The 21,267-nt window shown below is 39.5% G+C and overlaps 2 protein-coding genes across 3 annotated transcripts in view; both read right to left on the reverse strand.

Annotated features, from left to right (window-relative positions):
- VNN1 (vanin 1) overlaps positions 1–21,267 on the reverse strand; it is a 725,633-nt gene that overhangs the window by 520,394 nt on the left and 183,972 nt on the right. The gene's annotated exons all lie outside the window — the stretch shown is intronic.
- STX7 (syntaxin 7) overlaps positions 1–21,267 on the reverse strand; it is a 98,862-nt gene that overhangs the window by 60,298 nt on the left and 17,297 nt on the right. For both annotated transcript variants that reach the window (XM_025865579.2, XM_025865573.2), the window contains exons 3-7: positions 6,050–6,119; positions 3,209–3,302; positions 2,377–2,514; positions 1,514–1,566; positions 855–951 (exon numbers count right to left, since the gene is read on the reverse strand). In XM_025865579.2, coding sequence (XP_025721364.1) covers positions 855–951; positions 1,514–1,566; positions 2,377–2,514; positions 3,209–3,302; positions 6,050–6,119 — 452 coding nt within the window. The remainder of the gene's footprint in view (positions 1–854; positions 952–1,513; positions 1,567–2,376; positions 2,515–3,208; positions 3,303–6,049; positions 6,120–21,267) is intronic.

Genomic DNA, 21,267 nt, shown 5'->3' on the forward strand with positions numbered 1-21,267 from the left:
AAGAGTATAAAATACCATTGCTATGATTTATTCCTTGTAAAAACTTACACATCAATTTGACATTACAAAAGTATAAAACATTAGGTATAAATTTTAAGTCTCACATTAATAAGTTTGGTTATGCAATGGAATAGTGATGAACAAGTTATAACTTTACTTTTCTTTAATATATGATAACTACTCTTTTGCCTGATTAGAGTTAAGTTTAAACAGTCTATGGGGGGGCCATTTACATATTCATCCTGTGTCTTAGTTTTCCCACCTATAAAATGGTGATGATGACGACACAGTTAACTACTTCATGGTTTTTATGAGAACTAAATGAGATAATGCAAAGAATTTATCACATGGTGCTTAAAAACCCTCAATAAATTGTAGCTACGGTGAGCCATTAGCCAACCTTCTAGAGAATAGGTAGGTTCCATAAGAACTAAGGCTTACTAAACCCTTCAGATCTCTTTGACGTCATGAACATACCAAGAGAAATAAAATACTTGTACAGCCCCTGTCAAGTCTTATTCATGCGGCTCTGAGGTGTATCATGTGCTCCGGAAGTCGTCCAGACTCCCTGAGCAGACCTGTCTGGACTGAGTTTTTCTCCATGCTAAGGACCTGAGATGATCTGACAGGATAAAAAACAAAAGTAGGAAATGAGGGAGGTATGTTCTCTCATTTTAGGACGAATTCTAACAAGATTTATTTTAAAAAAGGGAATTATTCTCATTTACACAAAATGCCACCATACTGATATATTTAGTTTTCTTTCTCAGGCCCCTCCCCCAGCATTGTCTAAGCATCTTGAGGACAAACACGCTGAGAACAGAGCAGCCATCCAACTGCCACATCAAGCTTACTTCAAGCTGCCTAATAGAAGATTCTCTCTCCTGAATAAGGCGGAGGTCATCCTCTGTAATTTCTTCATCCTGCACCTGCACCTGAGGTTGAGCTTGGCTAACAGACAGAACAGAACATGGGAAAAAAAAAAAGGAATGGTATTAAATTAATGGGACTTCTTTCCTTATTTAAGAAACATGAAATAGAATATCTTTTCTTCAAAGTCAGAGAATTGCTTCAACTTATTTATATTCTTCAATTTTAAGATTATAACAGAAATATTAATCAAACTATTCATGTTCCATTTCATTGATTTTTTTTTTAGAGTTATTATTTAATTGTTGGAAACTATATTTGGCAACTGGGTATTTCTTTTTGGTTGACTTAAACGTCACGGAGGAAATAATCTCCATCAAATAATAATTAAGTCAATCATATTTACTTGGGTAAATAATTATTTGTACAAAGTATTACTGCTACATTGGAATATTTTATATATATGTAGACTTTATAAATAATTATTTTGAAAAAAATTTCAAATTTATTGCTTTCTATTTATAAATAACTTAGGACAGTCATGATATAATAAACTGAAAGCTTTCATTCTGCTGCAGGGACCATAATGTATTAAATACATTTGAAAAATTATCTTTTGATCTGTAAGTTTTGTATTTCTTACCTTTCCCAGGATACAAGATTCCTTTCCTTTGAGCTGTCCTCAGGAAAACCACCCTGAATAATTTAGTAATAGAATGGATTGAGAAGGGGCAAAGAAAAAACACCAAAACACATTTTCTCTTATAATAATCTAAACTGATTTATGTACGCATGTGCACGCACGTGTGTGTGTGTGTGTGTGTGTGTGTGTGTGTGGAGAGAAAGAGAAATGTTTTTGTTCTCATTTTCTAGGTCAAGTGCTTCGAGTAATAGTAAAATTGTATCCTAAGCTGACAAGGAAGGAATTCATTAAATATTCTCAAGGGCCAAGTAATTAATATTACTCGATTAAAATGTACTATAGTCCTGCAGCCTCAACCTTAAGGAACAAGGAAACAACTTGCAATAGTTTTGAAGGGAATTTAAAATTAGATTAACTCAAAATTCCACTTTAAGTTTTCCTTTTATTTTCTCCAGGCTTATATTCATTTTCAGTATTCACACAACATATTGACTGTTCATTTCCGTCATCTTCATATAACCCAGGAGTAAAGTGTTCCCTACATGAGCCCTGACAGAAAGTGACAGCCTTTAGTACAAATCAATGTGGGAATATCACTCAGGGTCTGACCCCTAGTTTTTTCTGACAAAATGCTTCCAAATTTTTATATAATAATCTGTAATCTTTGGTTCCATGACATGGACAAAATAATCACAGCAACACATAACTACCATCCTTCTTAAAATTGAGCAGAAAAACCTGAAAATAAATATTCAAATACTGATTGCCAAGATAGTCACAGATCCTTATGACTTGGAAAAATGCTAATGTAGTCTTTCAAGGGAACATCATATTCACTTTATAATGCCTTGTTAAATACTTACAGATACTCTGGAACTGGCTCTTACTCGAGCAACAAACTCTTTCTCTTTCTCTGCAGCTTGCCTCTGGACCTTTTGAAAGTTTGTCAGTGATGTTGTGAATTCAGCCACTAAGCGATCCTTCTGTATTTTCCTTTGACGCTAGAGGAAAGGGGGAGAAACCTACTAGAATCAAGCTGTGAAGTTCAATAGAATTTGCAAAAGTTGTTTCACCACTAGCTGGCTCTTCATTTTATTCTGAAATTCTCACTCACTCTCCAATTACGGGGCCCTACTGATTAAATCTCAATAACATTTTAACAACATGTTCAAATGCTATGTATATTTACCATCTTGAGGCAAAACGTTCATAATGTTGGATTTCTCACCTCAAATTTTCATCCTAAAAACTGGGCCAATGATTTTGAGATTATTTTGAAGTAGTTCTTTTTGTTTTCTTTTTAGGAAAATAAAACCTTGTACTCTTACCTAAGTAATAACTTCCGCTAAATAATAAGCAAGGAAATAATATGTGCCCCTAGGAAACCTCACATCCTGAATGAGTGTGCATGTCACATGGAGTCAGCTCTGGAAGGCCAGGAAACAATTACTCAGGAAGCATTTTCTGAGCACTTGCTTAATTATGGGTCAGGGCAACTGCATGGAAATAATTTTTGCTTTATTGAACCACAGGATACTACCTGGGCAATTAAATATAGTTTTGTGTTCTGTGAACTAATCTCAAATACAATTTTCCCCCCTAATTTCCTTTCTAGCATAACAGTTCAAAGACCCTACAATGTATGTGATTTCTTTCACATTCAATACATCAACAGTGTGTCTTAAGGCTTGATACCTGTTCACTGGGGGTGGTGGGCAGAGATCCAAACTCTTTAATGTACTTATCCGTTTCTTTGGCAAGTTGGTTAGTACACTGCTGCTTCTGTTGCCTAAAGTGAGAAAACACATGTTATATCCAAAGAACGAAGAGATTTCTTTAAGTTACAGCTCTGCTAGTTGATGAATAATTTGATAAAAATCACTATTTTATAGACTGGCTCTAAATTTTCTCTATGAAAACAAAAATTTCAGGGCACCTGGCTGGCTCTGTTGGTAGAACATGGGACTCTTAAATCTCAGGGTTGTGAGTTCAAGCCCCATATTGGGTGTGGAGCCTACTTAGGAAAAAAAAAATTCCAAATTCTACTTTTTTTATAAATATTGAGCAAATATTACATGGAAAGATCTTTATTCACATGGGGCAACCAAGCTTTGAGAAATAAATCTCAGCAGCCATTATGAAAGGAAGATGACTCGAGCCAAAGCCAGACTGTGGGATGTCTGATGCTTTAGATATGGGGGTGGGGCGGTGGGAGCCTTTTGTCTGCATTCCACAATTGGGAGGTCAGTTGAATAAACGAAGAGGAGTTGTCGCCTAAGACTTCATCCAATTCCCAGGGCTTGGGGTACAGGTAGCCTCTCCTCTTTCTCTACCTGGACATTTATATCCTTATAGATACTTAAAAAAGGAGGGGGAGAGGTAATTAATAATAATATGCATTTACTATTTTCCAAGTTTGCTGTGGAAAAAATAACACCATTTCTCTGTAAAGAGGAAGAACAATATAAGAAGTAAATTGTATCAGTATCTGTATCTATCTTGCTAGCTAGCTTATAAAGTAAAAAGTCAATTTTTTTTTTTAAAGATTTGTCAGAGATAGAGCTAGAGAGAGAGAGAGCGTGCGTGCACAAGCAGGGGGAGTGGCAGGCAGAGGGAGAAGCAGACTCCTCGCCGAGCAAGGAGCCTGATGTGGGACTTGATCGCAGGACCCTGGGATCATGACCAGAGCCAAAAGCAGATGCCTAACCACCTGAGCCACCCAGGCGTCCCAAAAAGTCAGATTTTTAACTAAAGAACTTTACTCTAAAAAAAAGTTTATATTAATGTGACGCTTTACAAATTACATCAGTACTTCTCAAATATATTATCTCTCATTTATACACCTGTTAGTCACACTTGGGATCCTTTAAAATAATGAGATATTGTATAATAGTATTTAAGTATAGATACATCTATTTGACTAGTAAGGAAGAATTACCACCTACTTTTATCTATTTTTCAAGTACTTTACCTTTAATATGTCTTTTAAAATCTTTAGAAAATGTAAGATAGCTAAATTTCTTTAATTAATTGAAAAGACTTTATTGATATCTACCGACTCACAATCTCCACTACTAACCCTAGCAAAATATTGTATCTATTAATAATTATGTGTTTCTATTCCATTTTAGCTTTTCTTAAAGATTTATTTATCTGAGAGAGAGAGAGAAAGTGTGCAGAAGTTGAGGGGGAGCTGAAGGATGGGGAGGGAAGCAGACTCCACACTGAGTGGGGAGCCCAACTTGGGGCTTGATCGAATGACTCTGAGCTCAAGACCTGAACCGAAATCAAGAGTCGGAAGCTTAACTTGACAGAGCCACCCAGGTGCCCCTCTATTCCATTTTAGTTTATGGTTTAATATTTAGACTTGGGGCATTTTTTACCACCTCAATATCTCTCCACTGCAAAAAAAAATCAGTATAAATTAGGCGTAACTATAAATTCTTTAAAATGTACTTCATAAAAAACATGAATTCCCATCACCTAACTTAATTTCTTCCTCTTTGTAATTTTTCCTTGTATAGCTAACGTTGTTTGGAATATCACTTACTACATATATGTTACTTGAAATATGGCTGTAACGGCACTGAATTATCCTTGAGCAGGGAGTGCAACGCGGAGCTCGATCCCAGGACCCTGGGACCATAACCTGAGTTGAAGGCAGGCCCTAACTGACTGAGCCACCCAGGCACCCCGAAAATAATTGTTTTGATCTATGTATTTTACTCCAGATGAGAAAGATTCAGATGAGAAAATGTGTAAAAACACTGTAAAATCTGTAACACCACAAAGTATTATTGTTGTTCTTCTAACAGCATATTAATTTCCTGAAACATGTACTACAGAACTTCACTAGAACATTTTTCCCTTAAACAAAGGCTAATGCTTTCTGAAATTCAAAGATTTGGGTATAAGTTTTTTAGGGATAGCAATTCATATTGAGTATGGACTGGAATCTAAACCAAATAAAAATCTAGTCACTGAAGCAATTGCTAGCTATGGGAAGTAAATCACATAGATAGAGAAGCTTAGAATATCATCTTTCAAAAGCCATCAAAACGACCTATTCAGGGGAGCCTGGGTGGCTCAGTCGTTAAGCGTCTGCCTTCGGCTCAGATCATGGTCCCAGGGTCCTGGGATCGAGCCCCGTATCGGGTTCCCTGCTCCGCGGGAAGCCTGCTTCTCCCTCTCCCACTCCCCCTGCTGGTGTTCCCCCCTCTCGCTGTGTCTCTCTCTGTCAAATAAATAACTAAAATCTTTTTAAAAAAGTAAAAAAACAAAAAAACCCGACCTATTCAGTAAGTATAAGAAAGGCAACTAACAAAGTTCTGCTTTGCTAGAGTGAGCCAGCTCTTTAAAATCAAGAAAAATATCTGCCTACCCTGAACAGGGAAAAACCTACACAAAAGGTTGGTACAAATAAAGGAGCTGAAAAATCTTATTAATTTCCCTTGTTTCTCCAGTAAATGTAATACTACATACCATCAAAGCAACATAACAATAAGTGATTTTTTTTTTAAATTATTAAATACTTACAGCTGTTGCCTCAATTCAGGTGAATCTTGAGGCGTTCCAAGTTGATTCAGACTCCTCTGTATTTCCACAGCTATTATGATGAAAAGATAAATGTATAATTGTCATAAATGTTAGGGCAACAGAAATTAAGTTAGAAATTAATACAGGCAATTGGAAAATTAGAAAAAAAACCAAAGAGATAATATAGAAAATGTTAATTGAGAAAAAAATGAAGGGTAAGTGGTTTATTTAAATCGAATTAGTTACAATAATGAATTAATTTTCAAGAGGAAATTGTGTGGGGATGTAAACATGTAAAACTGCACTTATGATCCAAAAATATTATTTTCCTCTCTAGCTCCTCAGAACATTTACAACAATGGCACATGGACCTTCAGTTAACTCTACTGGCATAAAAACTGTGAGGAAAATAATTGTAACATTACATGAATCAGTGGAATACAAAGTGAACAAATGTTAATAAACAAAGGAGGAATAATAAAGATGAAACATTTGAAATTTTCCATGTAATAATGGATCCAGGCAAGTGCCATCAGAGGATGCTGAAACCAGAGAACATTCACAGAATCTGAAATTATCACCACATGGATGACATTAATAAAAGAACTTCACCTTGGATAAATTTGTTGCTTAAAACAAATGATCAGGGCACCTTAGGTGGCTCAGCTGGTTAAGCGTTGGACTCCTGATTTCAGCTCAGGTCATGATCTCAGGGTCCTGAGATGGAGCCCAGAGTTGGGCTCCCTGCTCAGTGCAGAGTTTGCTTTTCTCCCTCTACCTTCCCCATGCGTGCATGTGTGCTTGCTCTCTCCAATAAATAAATCTTAAAAAAAAAAAAAAACCCACAAATGATCAAATTTTTTTGTTTTTAATTTTAGAGAGAGAGGGAGAGAGCGAGAGTGTGTGCATGTGGTGGGGCGGGGGAGAGGGAGAGAGAGAGTCTTAAGCAGGTCCCAGGCCCGGCATAGAGCCTGATTCAGGGCGCGATCTCACAACCCTGAGATCATGACCTGAGTCGAAGTCAAGAGTCAATCCTATGCTTAACTGACTGAGCCACCCAGGCATCCCAGAATAAATAATCAAGTTTAGCAGCAACAATGAGACAAACTGGCATGATGAGCTTCCTGACATGATGCAGTGAGAAAGTCACAATATGATCTATTTTTTTTTCCCAAAATGTTTAACCTGAATCTAATCATGAGGGGATAAGAAACAGACCAATCTAGACTGCAGGATAATCTACAAAACAACCGGTCTGAGTTTTTAAAAATGCCAATGTCATGAAAAAGGAAAAAAAAAAAAAGACAAAGCAGGGGAGCTTTCCAAATTAAAGAACTAAAGCACCCAAATTACTAAAATACCCAAAAGCAACGTAGGATTTTGGATTGGATTCTAAATCAGAAGGAAAAAAATGAAAAAAGGGGGGAAAATGCTATAAAACAAACGTGGGGCTACTGAAGACACTTGAAGATGATTTTGAAATTTGAATTTGGAGAGAGATACAAAACAAAAATGGAAAAATGCTGACTGGTGAAACCAGGTGAAGGGTATATAAAAAGTTCACTGCACTATATTTAAAATTAAAAGTCAAGAGTTAAACTTCAGGCTAAGCTCACAATCCAAAGTCTATAAACACTGCAATTTTTATAAAAAGGTTAGTCTTCACAAATGGGGAGGTCCTATAGCTTTATGCATGTGTGCAGACAAGTAAAATGTCAAGTAGAAGCTGAATACCCATCTTCAAAGTAAGGACTGCACATTACCAAGAACTAGAGAAAAATGATCCAACTGACCCATTCTTTTTATTTTTTTAAAAGATTTTACTTATTTGACAGAGAGAGACAAGTGAGAGAGGGAACACAAGCAGGGGGAGCGGGAGAGGGAGAAGCAGGCCTCCTGCGGAGCAGGGAGCCCGATGCGGAACTCGATCCCAGGACCCTGGGATCATGACCTGAGCCAAAGGCAGATGCTTAACGACTGAGCCACGGAGGCGCCCCAACCCCATTCTTTTTATTTTAAATGAGTGGTTTATTTATACAGCTTAAATGTTTTAAAATAGTCATTACTTATTTATGGGATCAAGAGAATGACTGTATCCCAAATGCAGGATAACTTTGGTTCATTGAGGATGATGTAATGACACTGTTTTCAAGTTGAAGCTGAAAAATATAAATCCTGTAAAGGAATCATATAGCATATAGCAACTGTTAACCATTCAGCTAGCTTCAAAAGAATTTCTTGTTGCCTTTTGGGGGAGGGTAGTAGATTTTTCTTTTGTAAGGCAGAGAAATCTTGTTTGCTATGTTTAACTTATGGCTGCTTGCTATTAGTTATATATTTCCTTCTGAATCTCAACAGGTTTTCTTGGACTGCCTTATAGGGGTTTAAAGCTTTTATTTTCCAAAAACAAGTATGTTGATAAGACAAACTGTAGCATGAGCATTTATCTCATCTCTAGAGGGTTGTTGTCATTTAAAAAAGTCATATTAGGTTGAGAAAAAACAGATAATTCGGTGAACGGCATCAAGAAAACTGACTAACCATTTGGGATTAAAATAGAAAACTACCTTACCTCATACAGCAAAATAAATCTGCAACTATTACTTTAAATATTAAAAGTTGAAACCATTAAACTACTACATGAAACAATAAATATAAATTTATCTTTATGATCTTGGAGTGAGGGATAAAATATTATCTAAAGCATGATATAAAAACCATGGAGGAAAATATGTCAAACCTGACAACACAAATAATTTTTTAATGCTACACGCAAATGTGTATCTGTATTAGAGATATATAGAAAGAGTGTGTGTGTGTGTGTATGTGTATGTGTGTGTCAGAAAACACCAGCATATGATGAGCAAAGGGGTTAATATCCCTAATACAGGAAAAAGAAAACTCCTACAAATCGGTAACAGAAAAATAGTCCAGTGCAAAAAGGATAAAAGATGTCATCATGAAAGTTACAACAAGCAAATAATATGAGAAATTCAACTTCATTGATAACCTTTCATGTATCGGAGTACAACTTAAGAGAAATAAGCAACTAAAGATACAATTACCATCAAAAGCCTTAAAAACAAAAGGTAGAGACATATCTAAGAAGGAGCAATATCCATAATGTATGAAGAACTTTCTAGTTCTGAGAAAAGTCAGACAAGTCAGTGTAAAAATGGGCCAAGAAGAGGGACTTTAATATTCTTCACTGAATAAATGAATAGCAAAAAAAGATCAACAAGCCTATCGATCTTAAAAAGCATAAACAACTCTAACATATGAATGCTACGTAAAATTGTTCAAGCATTAAAAAGAATTATGTAGAACTGTTTCTGATAGGCCCAGTGGGAACCTAAATCCACCACGTGGTTATCTCCCTGGCATTTTTAACAGACACACTCAGCAAGTCCAGCTTTCACCCTTAACTCCCTGAGTCAAGGCTCTTAGAGGGAAGAAGTAGTCAGAAGCCCCTAGGGGCTCTGCAGTCTAACAAGAGCAAACCAAGAGCAGCATCCTGTGGAAATGCTCAGAAATGCTACCACAAGCTGAGAGTGGGAATACCTCTCCTATTCTCCTTTAACTGGCCCACCTGGAGACACAAATAGTCAAGATAGCTTTGAAGTTTATTCAGATGGTAACTCCAATTGCAATGATCTCCAAAACGTGATCTGTTTCTAGAACAGACCATCACAATCTCTGGCACCTTGTATTTATCTGCTGATTTGGTAAACACTTTCTGCCCTACCTTAAAAATAGAGAACACGGGAAGGGGTCACATTCAGTTGGGTGGGACAGTAGTGAGACCTCACAGTCTTATCTCAGGGTTATACGCACTCTCTGCCTCTGTACTCCAATTTCGTTTTCAAAGATACTGATCGTCTCCTCCTACAGAACACTACAATAGTCCAGTACACCGCTTACATTTGCTTTTAGGCCCTGAAAAGCAAGAAGTGACCAGATATATACTCTTAGGTGCCTAGGAAGGATGTCAAGTATGCCAGCAGGCAGAAGATAAATTCCATGAAAATATAGGGCTCTGTCTCCCTGTATGGACTGTTAATCTGTATGGACTGTTGACATACCTCAGCAAAGTAAATGACAAACTGCTTTCTCCACAGTCTCAAATACAAATGGGGAACAGTGCTTGGTGAGACTTTTTATGCTGCTCCGATTTTACTGAATGCCCCGAAAGGTTGCCTGCTCTGGCTTTAACTCCTCAAAAGAAAAGGCTATCCAGCTAGCTAGCTCAAGTGGTGGTACAAGCAGCTCTGTACTTGTTTTTAATGACTCAGTTGATCTAATGGCAACAGAAGTGCCCTATATCAGGATACTCTATAAAAGTTGCAAGTCCCAGTAGGAACAAAGAGAGGTGTCCTTCAGAATCCTGAAGCAAGATCATGCTCTCTTTGCAACCAATGTTATCCTTTTGAGGAATAGTTCTAGTCTTGCTACTGAGCCCTGTATAAAAAGGAAACAATGGTGTACCATGTAACCACGTGACTTGAGTTGCCTACTAGCTGGATTAGGCGTTATATTATCCTGGTGGTGTATCTCTTTCTGTATTTTGTTCCATGTATGTCGGTCAGCCTGTCCCTTGCCCCAACTCCTACAGCACTTGTTCAATAATAGTAAACTAGCTATGGTTAGGAATAAAAGCCACATACAGGCTCACCAACATGGACTTCCCCTTAACTGAGACTATCAGGGTTATTGGCAATGCCATGTACCAATTTGTAGCAAAAGCAACCAAAAGTAAACATGTGATATGGTGCCATTCTTGGGAGTATTAGCCAGCCACCCAGTGACAAGATATGCTTGACAATTGTGCTTCTTTGATCTTGAATGAGGCAGAATTTCATGTTCACTGAAAGAGTGATTATGGATTTTGTTGTGCTTCCTCTACTCCCTTCCCCCATGCTTCTACCAGCTTCCTAATCCATGCATTAGTCACAATCATGGTACTCCACACACCGGTTTCTGATGAAGACACCCACTTTACAGAGAAAAAAAAAATGGGACAGATCTTCCAAAGACAATGGAGTTCACTGGTTTGCCAGTACTCCATTATCTAGAAGCTGCTGGACTTTCTAGAAATTCTGTTTACTGGCCCATTTTATACTCAATTACGGTGTCACTTGGGAGACAGTATCCTGGGAAAGGTAAAGCTCTATCCTGCAGGAGGATCTTTATGCTCTCAAAGAACAACCACTCCAGGGTGCTGTTTTACTCAGAACCAGGAAGGAAAATTAGATTTGGGAACTATGTGGTGAAAGTGAAAAGAAACATTTCACGTTTACACCTAATTATCCATTTGCAAATTTTCTTCCATGCCTGAAGGTAAATTTAGAGACACTAGTCAAGTGAGGGCTACCACCATGTTTCTAACTGAGCAGAAGCTGAGGTTCCCTGCAGCCATTTGGAGCCAGGATAGTATAGCGTCCATGGAGGTAACTGTTAAAGGGATGTGAGAGTGTGCCCACGCCCAGAGAGAAAGAGGAGTGGAAACGCGTCCCTGGAGATCAGCCAGGGAGAACTTGCCAGTGCTGCCATCTTTAATCATGGAGCACTGAGGCAGGAGCAACAAGGATCCAGGTCTGAGAATCCAGGTTATTCCAAAAAGACAAGGTATAGAATGCAGGCAAAAGGGACATGGAATGGCTACCAAAGGAGAGGGAATCATTAACGTGAACCACAGCCTTGGCTACCAAAGGAGAGGGAATCATTAACGTGAACCACAGCCTTGGCTACCAAAGGAGAGGGAATCATTAACGTGAACCACAGCCGTGTTTCCGGCTACACAGTGGCAACTGTAGCACGTCCATTGTTTTTTTCCTTATTCTGCAATGTACCTGTTTAGGTGTTTTAACTATCTGTCTCCGCCCCTGCCCACATCCTCCACTGCTTTACACAGGGCGTGTGGTGGTGGTTACGCGCGCGTGCTCTCTGGTCCACAGGCTAAGGAGTACTGTGATCCAATCCTGCTGAAACAGAGGAATGGACTGGAAATCACCCTCAAGACTTGGTGCTGGATGCAAGAACTGAACAGACCTTGGTTTTCCCCTTTTGTGGAAATGGGAGAGGAATTCTGGTAGTTTGAGACAGTAGCACAATGCTAGGCAGGAGAATTTTTTTAAAAAAAGCTAACATACCAAAAAAAAAAAGAACTATGTTCACTGTAGGAAAGGGATGAACTATACGGATATTTATTTTTGGCCACCTAATACCTAGAATTCTTAATTACATCCAGATATTCTTGGTTATGATATCATGACCACTGAGAAGGATCATCACAGATCCAGTCTTAGGAGGAAAAAAACCTGGTTGTTAAAGCAACACAACTGTTCTAAGAGGCTCTTCATTTTGCTTACCTCCACTAGGAGTAATACAGGCGATGAACAGTAAGAGGCCTAGTAGCAATCACAAAGAGAAAGGGAGACTCTTAAACAAGCTAGTTGTAAACAAAAGCTAGATTTAGGTAGTGCTATTTAGATTGTAGAGATGCTGAAATTCCTCACAAATGAAACACTTTAGCTGATGACCTTCTCACTCTGAAACAATTATTTTGATAACACAGTACTTACAGAATGTTTATTAGGAATGCTCCCATTATGTTATTGCCTAATGGAATGCATTTAATTGAGTAGTAGATGCTTTTCATGAATGCTTTTTCATGAAACTGTAAGTAAAATAAGCCTTCCTCTATTTACCCTAAAGAAAAAAAGGGAAGGAAAGCACAGCACATATACTCAAAGAGGAAGCAGGAGCAGTAAGTGCTACAAAAATGCTTCACATAAGGAGTTATCATATAATATTGTGGCTATAATATAATTTAATATAATATAATACTGGAGGGCAATCCAAAAAGCCTAAATGGAGATGGTACTTGTAATGGTTTCAAAGTATAAGAAACAGGACACTTCAGCTTGGCGATTCAAATCTCTAATACCATATTAGCATATAAATTGAAATAATTAAATTACCTGTCTCCCTGACTTGAAAGTAAACTCTTTATAAAAGCAAAAGCTAGTCTTACTCATTTTTGTATCTCTAGAACCCACCACGTGGTTGACACTCAATGGATATTTTAAAAGCTGAACCACAAAAGGGCATTAGAAAGATCAAACCTTATATAAGATAGGATATGTAGTTCTAAAATAAAAGACACATATAAGAATAGAGTTAAGAAAGGTAAGTATGCTCAACTATTCATTCCTTCAGCAAACATTTACTGAGCATCCACTATGTATCCGGCCCTGCAGGAGAGGTTTCGTATATCAACACTGATTCAATTGTGTTCCTTTAATTTCTATAGCTCTAAACTTGGGGCCTATGAAAACATAAATCTGAAATTACTGAATCAAATTTAGAAGAAATATTATACGGCATTCATTTGATCCTATTTTATAAACAAAAAACTTGAGAACCAAACAGAATAACTGACCTCTCCAAGAAATCAGTTAGTAGAAGAGCCAGGGTTAAAAATGTAGATTTCTGAGTTTTCAAACCAATATTTTTCAGTGTACTATAAGGGTTAAAAGTAACAGACTATTTATTTATTCATTTTAAAGATTTTATTTATTCATTTGAGGGAGAGAGGAAGACAGAGAGAGCACAAGCAGGGGGAGAGGCAGAGGCAGAGGCAGAGGGAGAATGATGCATGCGGGGCTCAATCCCAGGACCCTGGGATCATGACCTGAGCGGAAGGCAGGAGCTTTACATTCTGAGCCACCCAAGCGCCCCAGGAACAGACTTTTTTAAAGGATTATTTCATAATCTAGGTGTATGTTTGCCAAAGCAAATAACAGACAAATAAGCGTATGCTAACTTGGAATAAAGAATTGAGCTGTAAGTTTCATGGCCCACCCTGGATCACAAGGACCCTTGAGCCTGGCTGAAACTGATCAGGAGATAAATGCCTGTCCTTTCTTCAGATCTTATGAACTAGCAAGATTCCAGAGACATCATTTTACATGACTGGTGTTACCCTTTTACAACAGGGTCAGCAAATTATGGCCTGTCTTGTATAGAGCCTCCCAGCTAAAAAACGGTTGTTACATTTTTAAAGAATTAAGAAAAAAAAAAAACCCACCACCAACGAAAAAGAATATGCAAGAGACCAGATGTGACCACAAAGCCTAAAATATTTACTATTTGGCCCTTTACAGAAAAAGTTGGCCAACCCCTGTCCTAAATTAGTAAAAATTACTAAAACTCTGTACTCACAAACTCTCAGTGTTACTTCAGAGTATTAAGTACTCACTATGTTACTAAGCCTATGTGGTACAATATTACAATGTTGCAAATTTTTCACCAACCAGGCGTGTATACTAAATTGAATCTCTGCAATTTTCACAAAGAATACAGAATAAGTACATCACAGGTGCTGGCTTTATAGGTTCTTTTTTTTTTTTTTTTTTAAAGATTTTATTTATGTATTTGACAGAGAGAGAGATAGGGAGAACAGGAACACAAGCAGGGGGAGTGGGAGAGGGAGAAGCAGGCTTCCCTCTGAGCAGGGAGCCCGATGCAGGGGCTTGATCCCAGGACCCTGGGATCATGACCTGAGCTGAAGGCAGACGCTTAATGACTGAGCCACCCAGGCGCCCTTGATAGGTTATTTCAACTGCTGCTCTTTTCACCTTAATTTAGAAACAAAATTACAGTTACCTTGTCTATTGGCTGAACATTTTTGTAGAGTAACTGCTGTATTGCCACCCCTCTATTATTTTATTACTCTCCAGTTTTTCATGACTTCCTCGTTCTTTTTCTTCTGGCAGATAACAACAGTAGAATAGTGGTCTGTGAGATCTTTTGCCATACCCAAGTTGACCATGTTAAAAAATGCTGAGGAAAGATGAGCTTACAGAAAGGGAGACAAAATAAAGTTTCTAGGTAGATGACAAGCAGGTTGGTGATGTGAAAAAACTGATAAGCATTCCTAGTTTCTCCCAAGCCAGGTTCTTTATGGCTTCACTTCATTATCGAGTCTGGGGTATTGTAAATTTATAGGATAGTCATATTCAATTCTAATTGGCATATGCCTAACTTTAAAGAAGAAAAAAACTCATGAAACATGAAAATTACGGAACAAATTCTTTACATAACCATAAACAGTGTCTTGAAGAAAAATTCACCTAATACATGGAGGTAGGATTAAATCCAGTAAACAAATACAATGAACAAATTATTTTTACATTACCTGCAATTTTTAACTACTTGCACCATTATACTTCTAGAGAGGTGACTTTAAAGAATACATCACATTTTTCATAACATAAAGAGAACACTATTTCCTACACACCCAAAATGGTGCATTATTATTTTCTCCAAAACAAAGTAGTCCCCTTCTGGCTCTTACGCTCAGTAACGAAGACCCATTCTATTCCACATGGTTCTGCTGCCATCTAGTGGATTCCTTGAGGGAAAAAGGCTTCATGGCAAAGAATATATAAATTTATTTTTTTATATTTTTTTTTTTTTTTGCCATAAAATCGTAGGTAGGCAGCAGTTGGTGCAGGGACTACATAATGTTCCAACCTGTCCTAGTTCACTGGGGTAATGGGGAGGATGCTATCTGACCGGTGAGAGTGGCCAGCATGCAGGGGCACCTGGGCCAGCCCTACCAGGCACATAGAGCCTTCAAAGAATTATCTCCAAAAAAACAGAACAAAATACAGCTATCTTCTAAACACTACACATCTCTGTTGCTCAACTCAAAAAATAACTCAGAATTGTAATAACCAATCACAGAAGACAAAATAATAGTTGGAAAGCCCTTGGGCAGGTGATTTTGAGACTCTGACTCAGTGTCAGTCACATCACACGGCAGAAGAACTATAATGCTGACCAGCAAGCAGCCTTGGAGCCAGACAGCCTGACTTGGAAACCTGACCTCACTTCTTCCCAGCTGCTGACCTCTGGCAATTTACCTAATCTCTCCAAGCTCTAACTGCCTCAATAGTCAAATGGAGAGAAAATCACCTCTTTCTCAGTTATGAATTTCAACTGAAAACAATGTATGTAAACACCTTGTACTAGATATTGTAAGAAAGAGCTCAATAAATGGGGGCTAATGGTGTGAACTGGTTTATGTCTTTCTCCTGAAAAGTCAGAAATAAACAATAAGAATAATCTTTTCTGGGGCACCTGGGTGGCTCAGTCATTAAGCATCTGCCTTCAGCTCAGGTCATGATCCCAGGGTCCTGGGATCGAGCCCCGCATCGGGCTCCCTTCTCGGCGGGAAGCCTGTTTCTCCCTCTCCCACTCCCCCTGCTTGTGTTCCTGCTCTTGCTATCTCTCTCTGTGTCAAATAAATACATAAAATCTTAAAAAAAAAATTATTATTTTTTTTTTTTTAGAAAGAGAGCGAGCCTGTGGGGGGGGGCAGATGGAGAGAGAGAACCTTAAGCAGGCTCCTTGCTCATCACAGAGCCCAACATGGGGCTCAATCTCATGACCCTAAGATCACGACCTGAGCCAAAATCAAGAGTCGGGCATTTAACTGACTATACCACCCAGGGGCCCCAAAGAATATTCTTATTAACATATCTTAGCTAACTAATGTGAACCACGCACTGAAACTTCATAATCTCTGATACAATAGTTACAAGAACTGCAGAAATGATGATAAATATCAAATGACACAAAATAGTTATATTCTATAATTAGAAGGGAGGAGTTAGCTGTTGCTAACACAAGCATCTAGCAGTTACATACAAATGATATAATTGAAACTGAACTAGAAAACAATGAAATGTTAAAGGAAACAAATTCCACTTTAGCCTCCACTCTTTTCTCATCTATCAATCAATCCCTCTACCTGTTTTAAAGAATGGTTTGGAGTATTACAGGGGATGATATATATGAAAACATTTTGAAATGACATTATTACTGGTAAGTTTACTATAATTCGAGTTAGAGCCATTAGGTTAGGTTCATTACAGAGTACAAGGTGCACAGTATATAATATATCATTAAAAAAATCTTATCAGCAAGTTGAAAAAAAGTATCAACACAAAAAGGTGCTAAGAAAAAAAATCGAGTGAAATTGGGCTATTTCCATATATCAAGAAAAACCAAGAAAAGTGTATTGTAATTCTAAAAAGTACTAGCTAGGAAAACCCCCAGAGAATCTGAAAGACAGCTACTAAAATAATTATGGGCTTTTTTTCAATATGCTCTCTATCTCATGCTCTGTCTTGTGACCTGGGGAGGCAGCTTATCTTCTTTGTGGGTGAAAGAACTGAAGCAAACTAGAGAGAGGAAAAGGGGTAAGAGCAAGATGAAGGGTCTTGTAAAGGATGAGTCTGGAGCTGAGCCTCCACGATGGGGTCTGCGCCTCCAGAGGCCAAGCCTACCGGTTCCCTGCGTTCTTCCAGGACTAACTAGCACACCGCACACTGCACGCACGGCCTCTTCCACAGAGCGATCTCAAACACTGAACACATTTAATTTTAAATTTCTCATTGGTTTTCTTCCCAGATATTTCAAAGGTAGGAAGGCATACAGATTGACAGAGTGGAAATGTAGGGTATTTTAAAGTTATTGTAGATAATAAAGAGCTAAATCTGAGGGCATGGCTCATAAAAATATCAAGCCATTTGAAAACTGTATGTGAACAGTACTTTGGATTTCTAAGATGGCTAGAGCATTACAAACTCTCTTAGCAAAGATATTCAGTGCTAACATTTTATCACATGGATCTACTCAGTTTACCTAATACTCTGAGGGAGTCCAGAATCAGAAATAACGAAGGCCTGGAGGTGGCTGCAGCCCCTTGAGAAGGTGATTTGTTTGAGCAGCAAACCCAGGCAAAGAACTCACCAGTGGCCAAGCCCTGCCCCTCAAGCAATCCAGCCTTCCTGGTCCTCCTGGCCCACCTTCTTGACAAGCTGCCCTCCTGTCATCCACCGAGTGGCCCATTCATTCTCCTTCTACCTGAGTGTTAGCTATTCACGAAAGTTCACCTCCAGTTTGTATGGCAGCAATTTCCAAACCGTTAGCTCACTCCTAATTTCTGATCAGTTCCATCTGCCAAGACACTGCTCCTCAGATGTCGCTAAAATGGACTGAAAACAGATTTCTGCTTCCTAGAGGGACACGGTATAAGTCTGTTTCTGAATCTTCCCTCTTCCTCCCTCCTGAAGCCACAGAGAACAAAGTGGTTGGGGGGGGGGCGGAGAGAAAACCCACAGAAGTTTTGTTTTCAGAGAAATGAGGACAACAAAAACTTCTCAAAAATATATACATGTGGCCAAAAGCAACAGAAAAGAGCAGATCCTGAGTGGGAAGCCATATGGGTAGGGTAGGGAATAAGGGGGGCTGCCGAGTGGTGTAAGGGAGGCAGAGCTCCAAGATGTTACCAAGAAGTCTTCACTTCCGGAAGAAGAGGATCACACCCTGAGTGGGTCTAAGAGCAGGGCTGAGAAGGAACTGGACACCCTCCGGGGGAGGAGGAAGGAAGGGGTCGGGCCATGCTTGGGGCCCAGAGGCTGCTGACTTCTGAAAGTACCATCTTTCCCTAAGAGCAGGCAGATGCCTTACAAAAAGAGAGCTGTGCATCTTGGGGCCAACAGAGTGATGGGGGGCTATGATGACTGGAGGGGGAGGCCCTTCCACACAAGACTAGGTTTTGAGAGGCAGAGGGGGAAGAAACAGCGGCTCAGGGCAAGACGGGGAGAAACGAGCCCCTGAGCAGCGAGACTCAGCACTCCTCCCTTCGCAGGACTCCCCTGCCGGGAAAACCAAACTCATTCCGTTGAATAACAGAAAAAGAACAGACACAGCAAACCACAGAAAAGACCCTAACGATTATGGGAAAGAATGGCAAACTCCCTTCGAAGAAAACATAGCAGGAAAAAATGTGGCCACAAAGTGGATAGGATGAAAATTATAGCCCAAAACAGCAGCACAATTTTTTTTTTTTTTAAAACTCAATGAGGCAATTGCAATTTTAAAGTGAGGGCACAAAGCACTCACAGAGGAGATGGCTAGACAGTAGGCACTGGGGAAGCAGAAACTTGAGGAACTTAGGAAAGAAAGAAAAAGGCAAATTCAGAAGGGAAGACTAGGTGACAAGGAGCACGAGAAAGAATGGACACACAGAAAGCCTCGGGTCCATCACGACTACCCACCCCATACAGCTGACATCACCTTGTGTTCTTCGGCTACACCCCCTCACCTGCTGATGGGTTTAGCTCCTGCCTCACGGTCACTCTTGATTTCTGCCTCAATTCGCCCAGATTTCAACACACATGTTGATGATCCTTCCACCAATCTGGCCTCAGTTCTTTGCACGCTCCTCCCCAAAGATCTTGTCCCCCATTCCACCTTAGTCACACGCTCCAAGATCCTGTCAAATGCTCGCTTGGTGCCGATAATTCTAACTCTTCCATCATCTGACTCTCATGCACACTCTTTACAGCCCACCACCTCCTGTATGTCCTGCTCACTGCTACTGGGACCCTGGCCCCGACAACAAGCCTCTGACCTGCCAGGACCTTCTATCCTTTGGGCCTCCCACTTTGCCACTGTCCCTCACACAGCCTCCCTGTCCTCCCATGTCTTCAGTCTTCTCACCCGACCTAGACTCTATGGTCAGTTCATCATACTTACCCTCTAGCATACAGCCTCCTCCAGCCCCTCTCTCCGTTTATCTTAACCACTTGGCAAATCCAGAACTCGCCCAACGCCATGCCTCCTCTATTAGATCAATGCGCTGCACGGCATTTAACCTAATCTCTGTTAATGGACATTTTATCCCCAAGACTATGTGTTTAAAAGTTGGGGAACTTACCACTTATGCTGACTCCACAAATGCATCCTTCTGAGTTCTACACAGATCCAATGAAGTGTGATGCTGTCTGCAGATAAAATTCTCAGATCTGTTTCCACACCCCATTTATTGAAATGCTCAAAACCCTTGTTCTACCTTGAATAAGCCCAAGTCCTTACAGTGGCCCACAAGGCCTCAGCAACCCCACCTCAGCTCCTACTCTGCCCTCTCTGTGCTCTGTGCACACCGGCCTCCTAACCATTCCCCTAGTCCTGCTCCCACTGCAGGGCCCTTGTACTTGTTATTCCCCATCCAGAACATTTTTCCCCCAGATCCAGAAGATCTAGCTAAGAAAATTAATGAAGGTGGCTAAACTAAACAACAGATCTTCCATGTAGATGAAACAGCCTTATACTGGAAGAAGATGCCATCTAGGACTTTCATAGCCAGAGAGAAGTCAGTGCCTGGCTGCAAAGTTCCAAAGGACAGCCTGGCTCTCTTGTTGTAGGCTGATGAAGCTAATGACTTTTAGTTGAAGCCAGTGCTCATTGACCATTGCATAAATCCCAGGGCCTTTAGGAATTATGCTAAATCTACTCTTCCTGTGCTCTAGAGATGAACAACGAAGCCTGCAGGACAGCACATCTGTTTACAACATGGTTTACTGAATATTTTAAGCCGACTCTTGAGACCTACTCTTCTGAAAGGAAAAAAATTCCTTTGCTCATTGGGGTGCCCGGGTGGCTCAGTCAGTTAGGCAATCGACTCTTGATTTCAGCTCAGGTCATGATCTCAGGGTCATGAGTTCGCGCCCCATATCAGGCTCTGAGCTCAGCACAGAATCTGCTTGTCCATCTCCCTCTGTTCCTCTCTCTCTACTCTCTCTCTCTCTCAAATAAATAAAATCTTTAAAAAAAAATTATTGCTCATTGACAATGCACCTTGCCACCCAAGAACTCTGATGGAGATGTTCAACAGTGTTAATATTGTTTTCATGCCTGCTAACGCAATATCCATTCTGCAGTCAATGGATCAAGGAGTCATTTCAACTTTCAACCTTCAAGTCTTATTTAAGAAAGACGTTTCATAAGGCTCTAGTTGTCACAGATAGGGCTTCCTCTGATGGGTCTGGGAAAAGTAAATTTAAAATCCCTGGAACGGGTTCACCATTCTAGATGCCATTAAGAACATTCATGATTCATGAGAAGAGGGGCAAAACATCAATATTCCCAGGGGTTTGGAAGAAGTCAATTTCAACCCTCATGGAAAACTCAGAGAGGCTCAAGACTCCCATGGAGGAAGAAACTGCAGATGTGGTGTACATCCCAAGAGAACTAGAATTAGTAGTGGAGCCTGAAGATGTAACTGAATTGCTGCAATCTCCTGATTGAATTTTAGTGGATGCGGAGCTGCTTCCCAAAAAAAGTGGTTTCTTTCTTTTTTT

This window comes from Callorhinus ursinus, unplaced genomic scaffold (genome assembly GCF_003265705.2).
Source record: "Callorhinus ursinus isolate GAN/ISIS: 27379988/994484 unplaced genomic scaffold, GSC_fseal_2.0 scaffold6, whole genome shotgun sequence".
In the NCBI taxonomy this organism is placed as follows: Eukaryota; Metazoa; Chordata; class Mammalia; order Carnivora; family Otariidae; genus Callorhinus; species Callorhinus ursinus.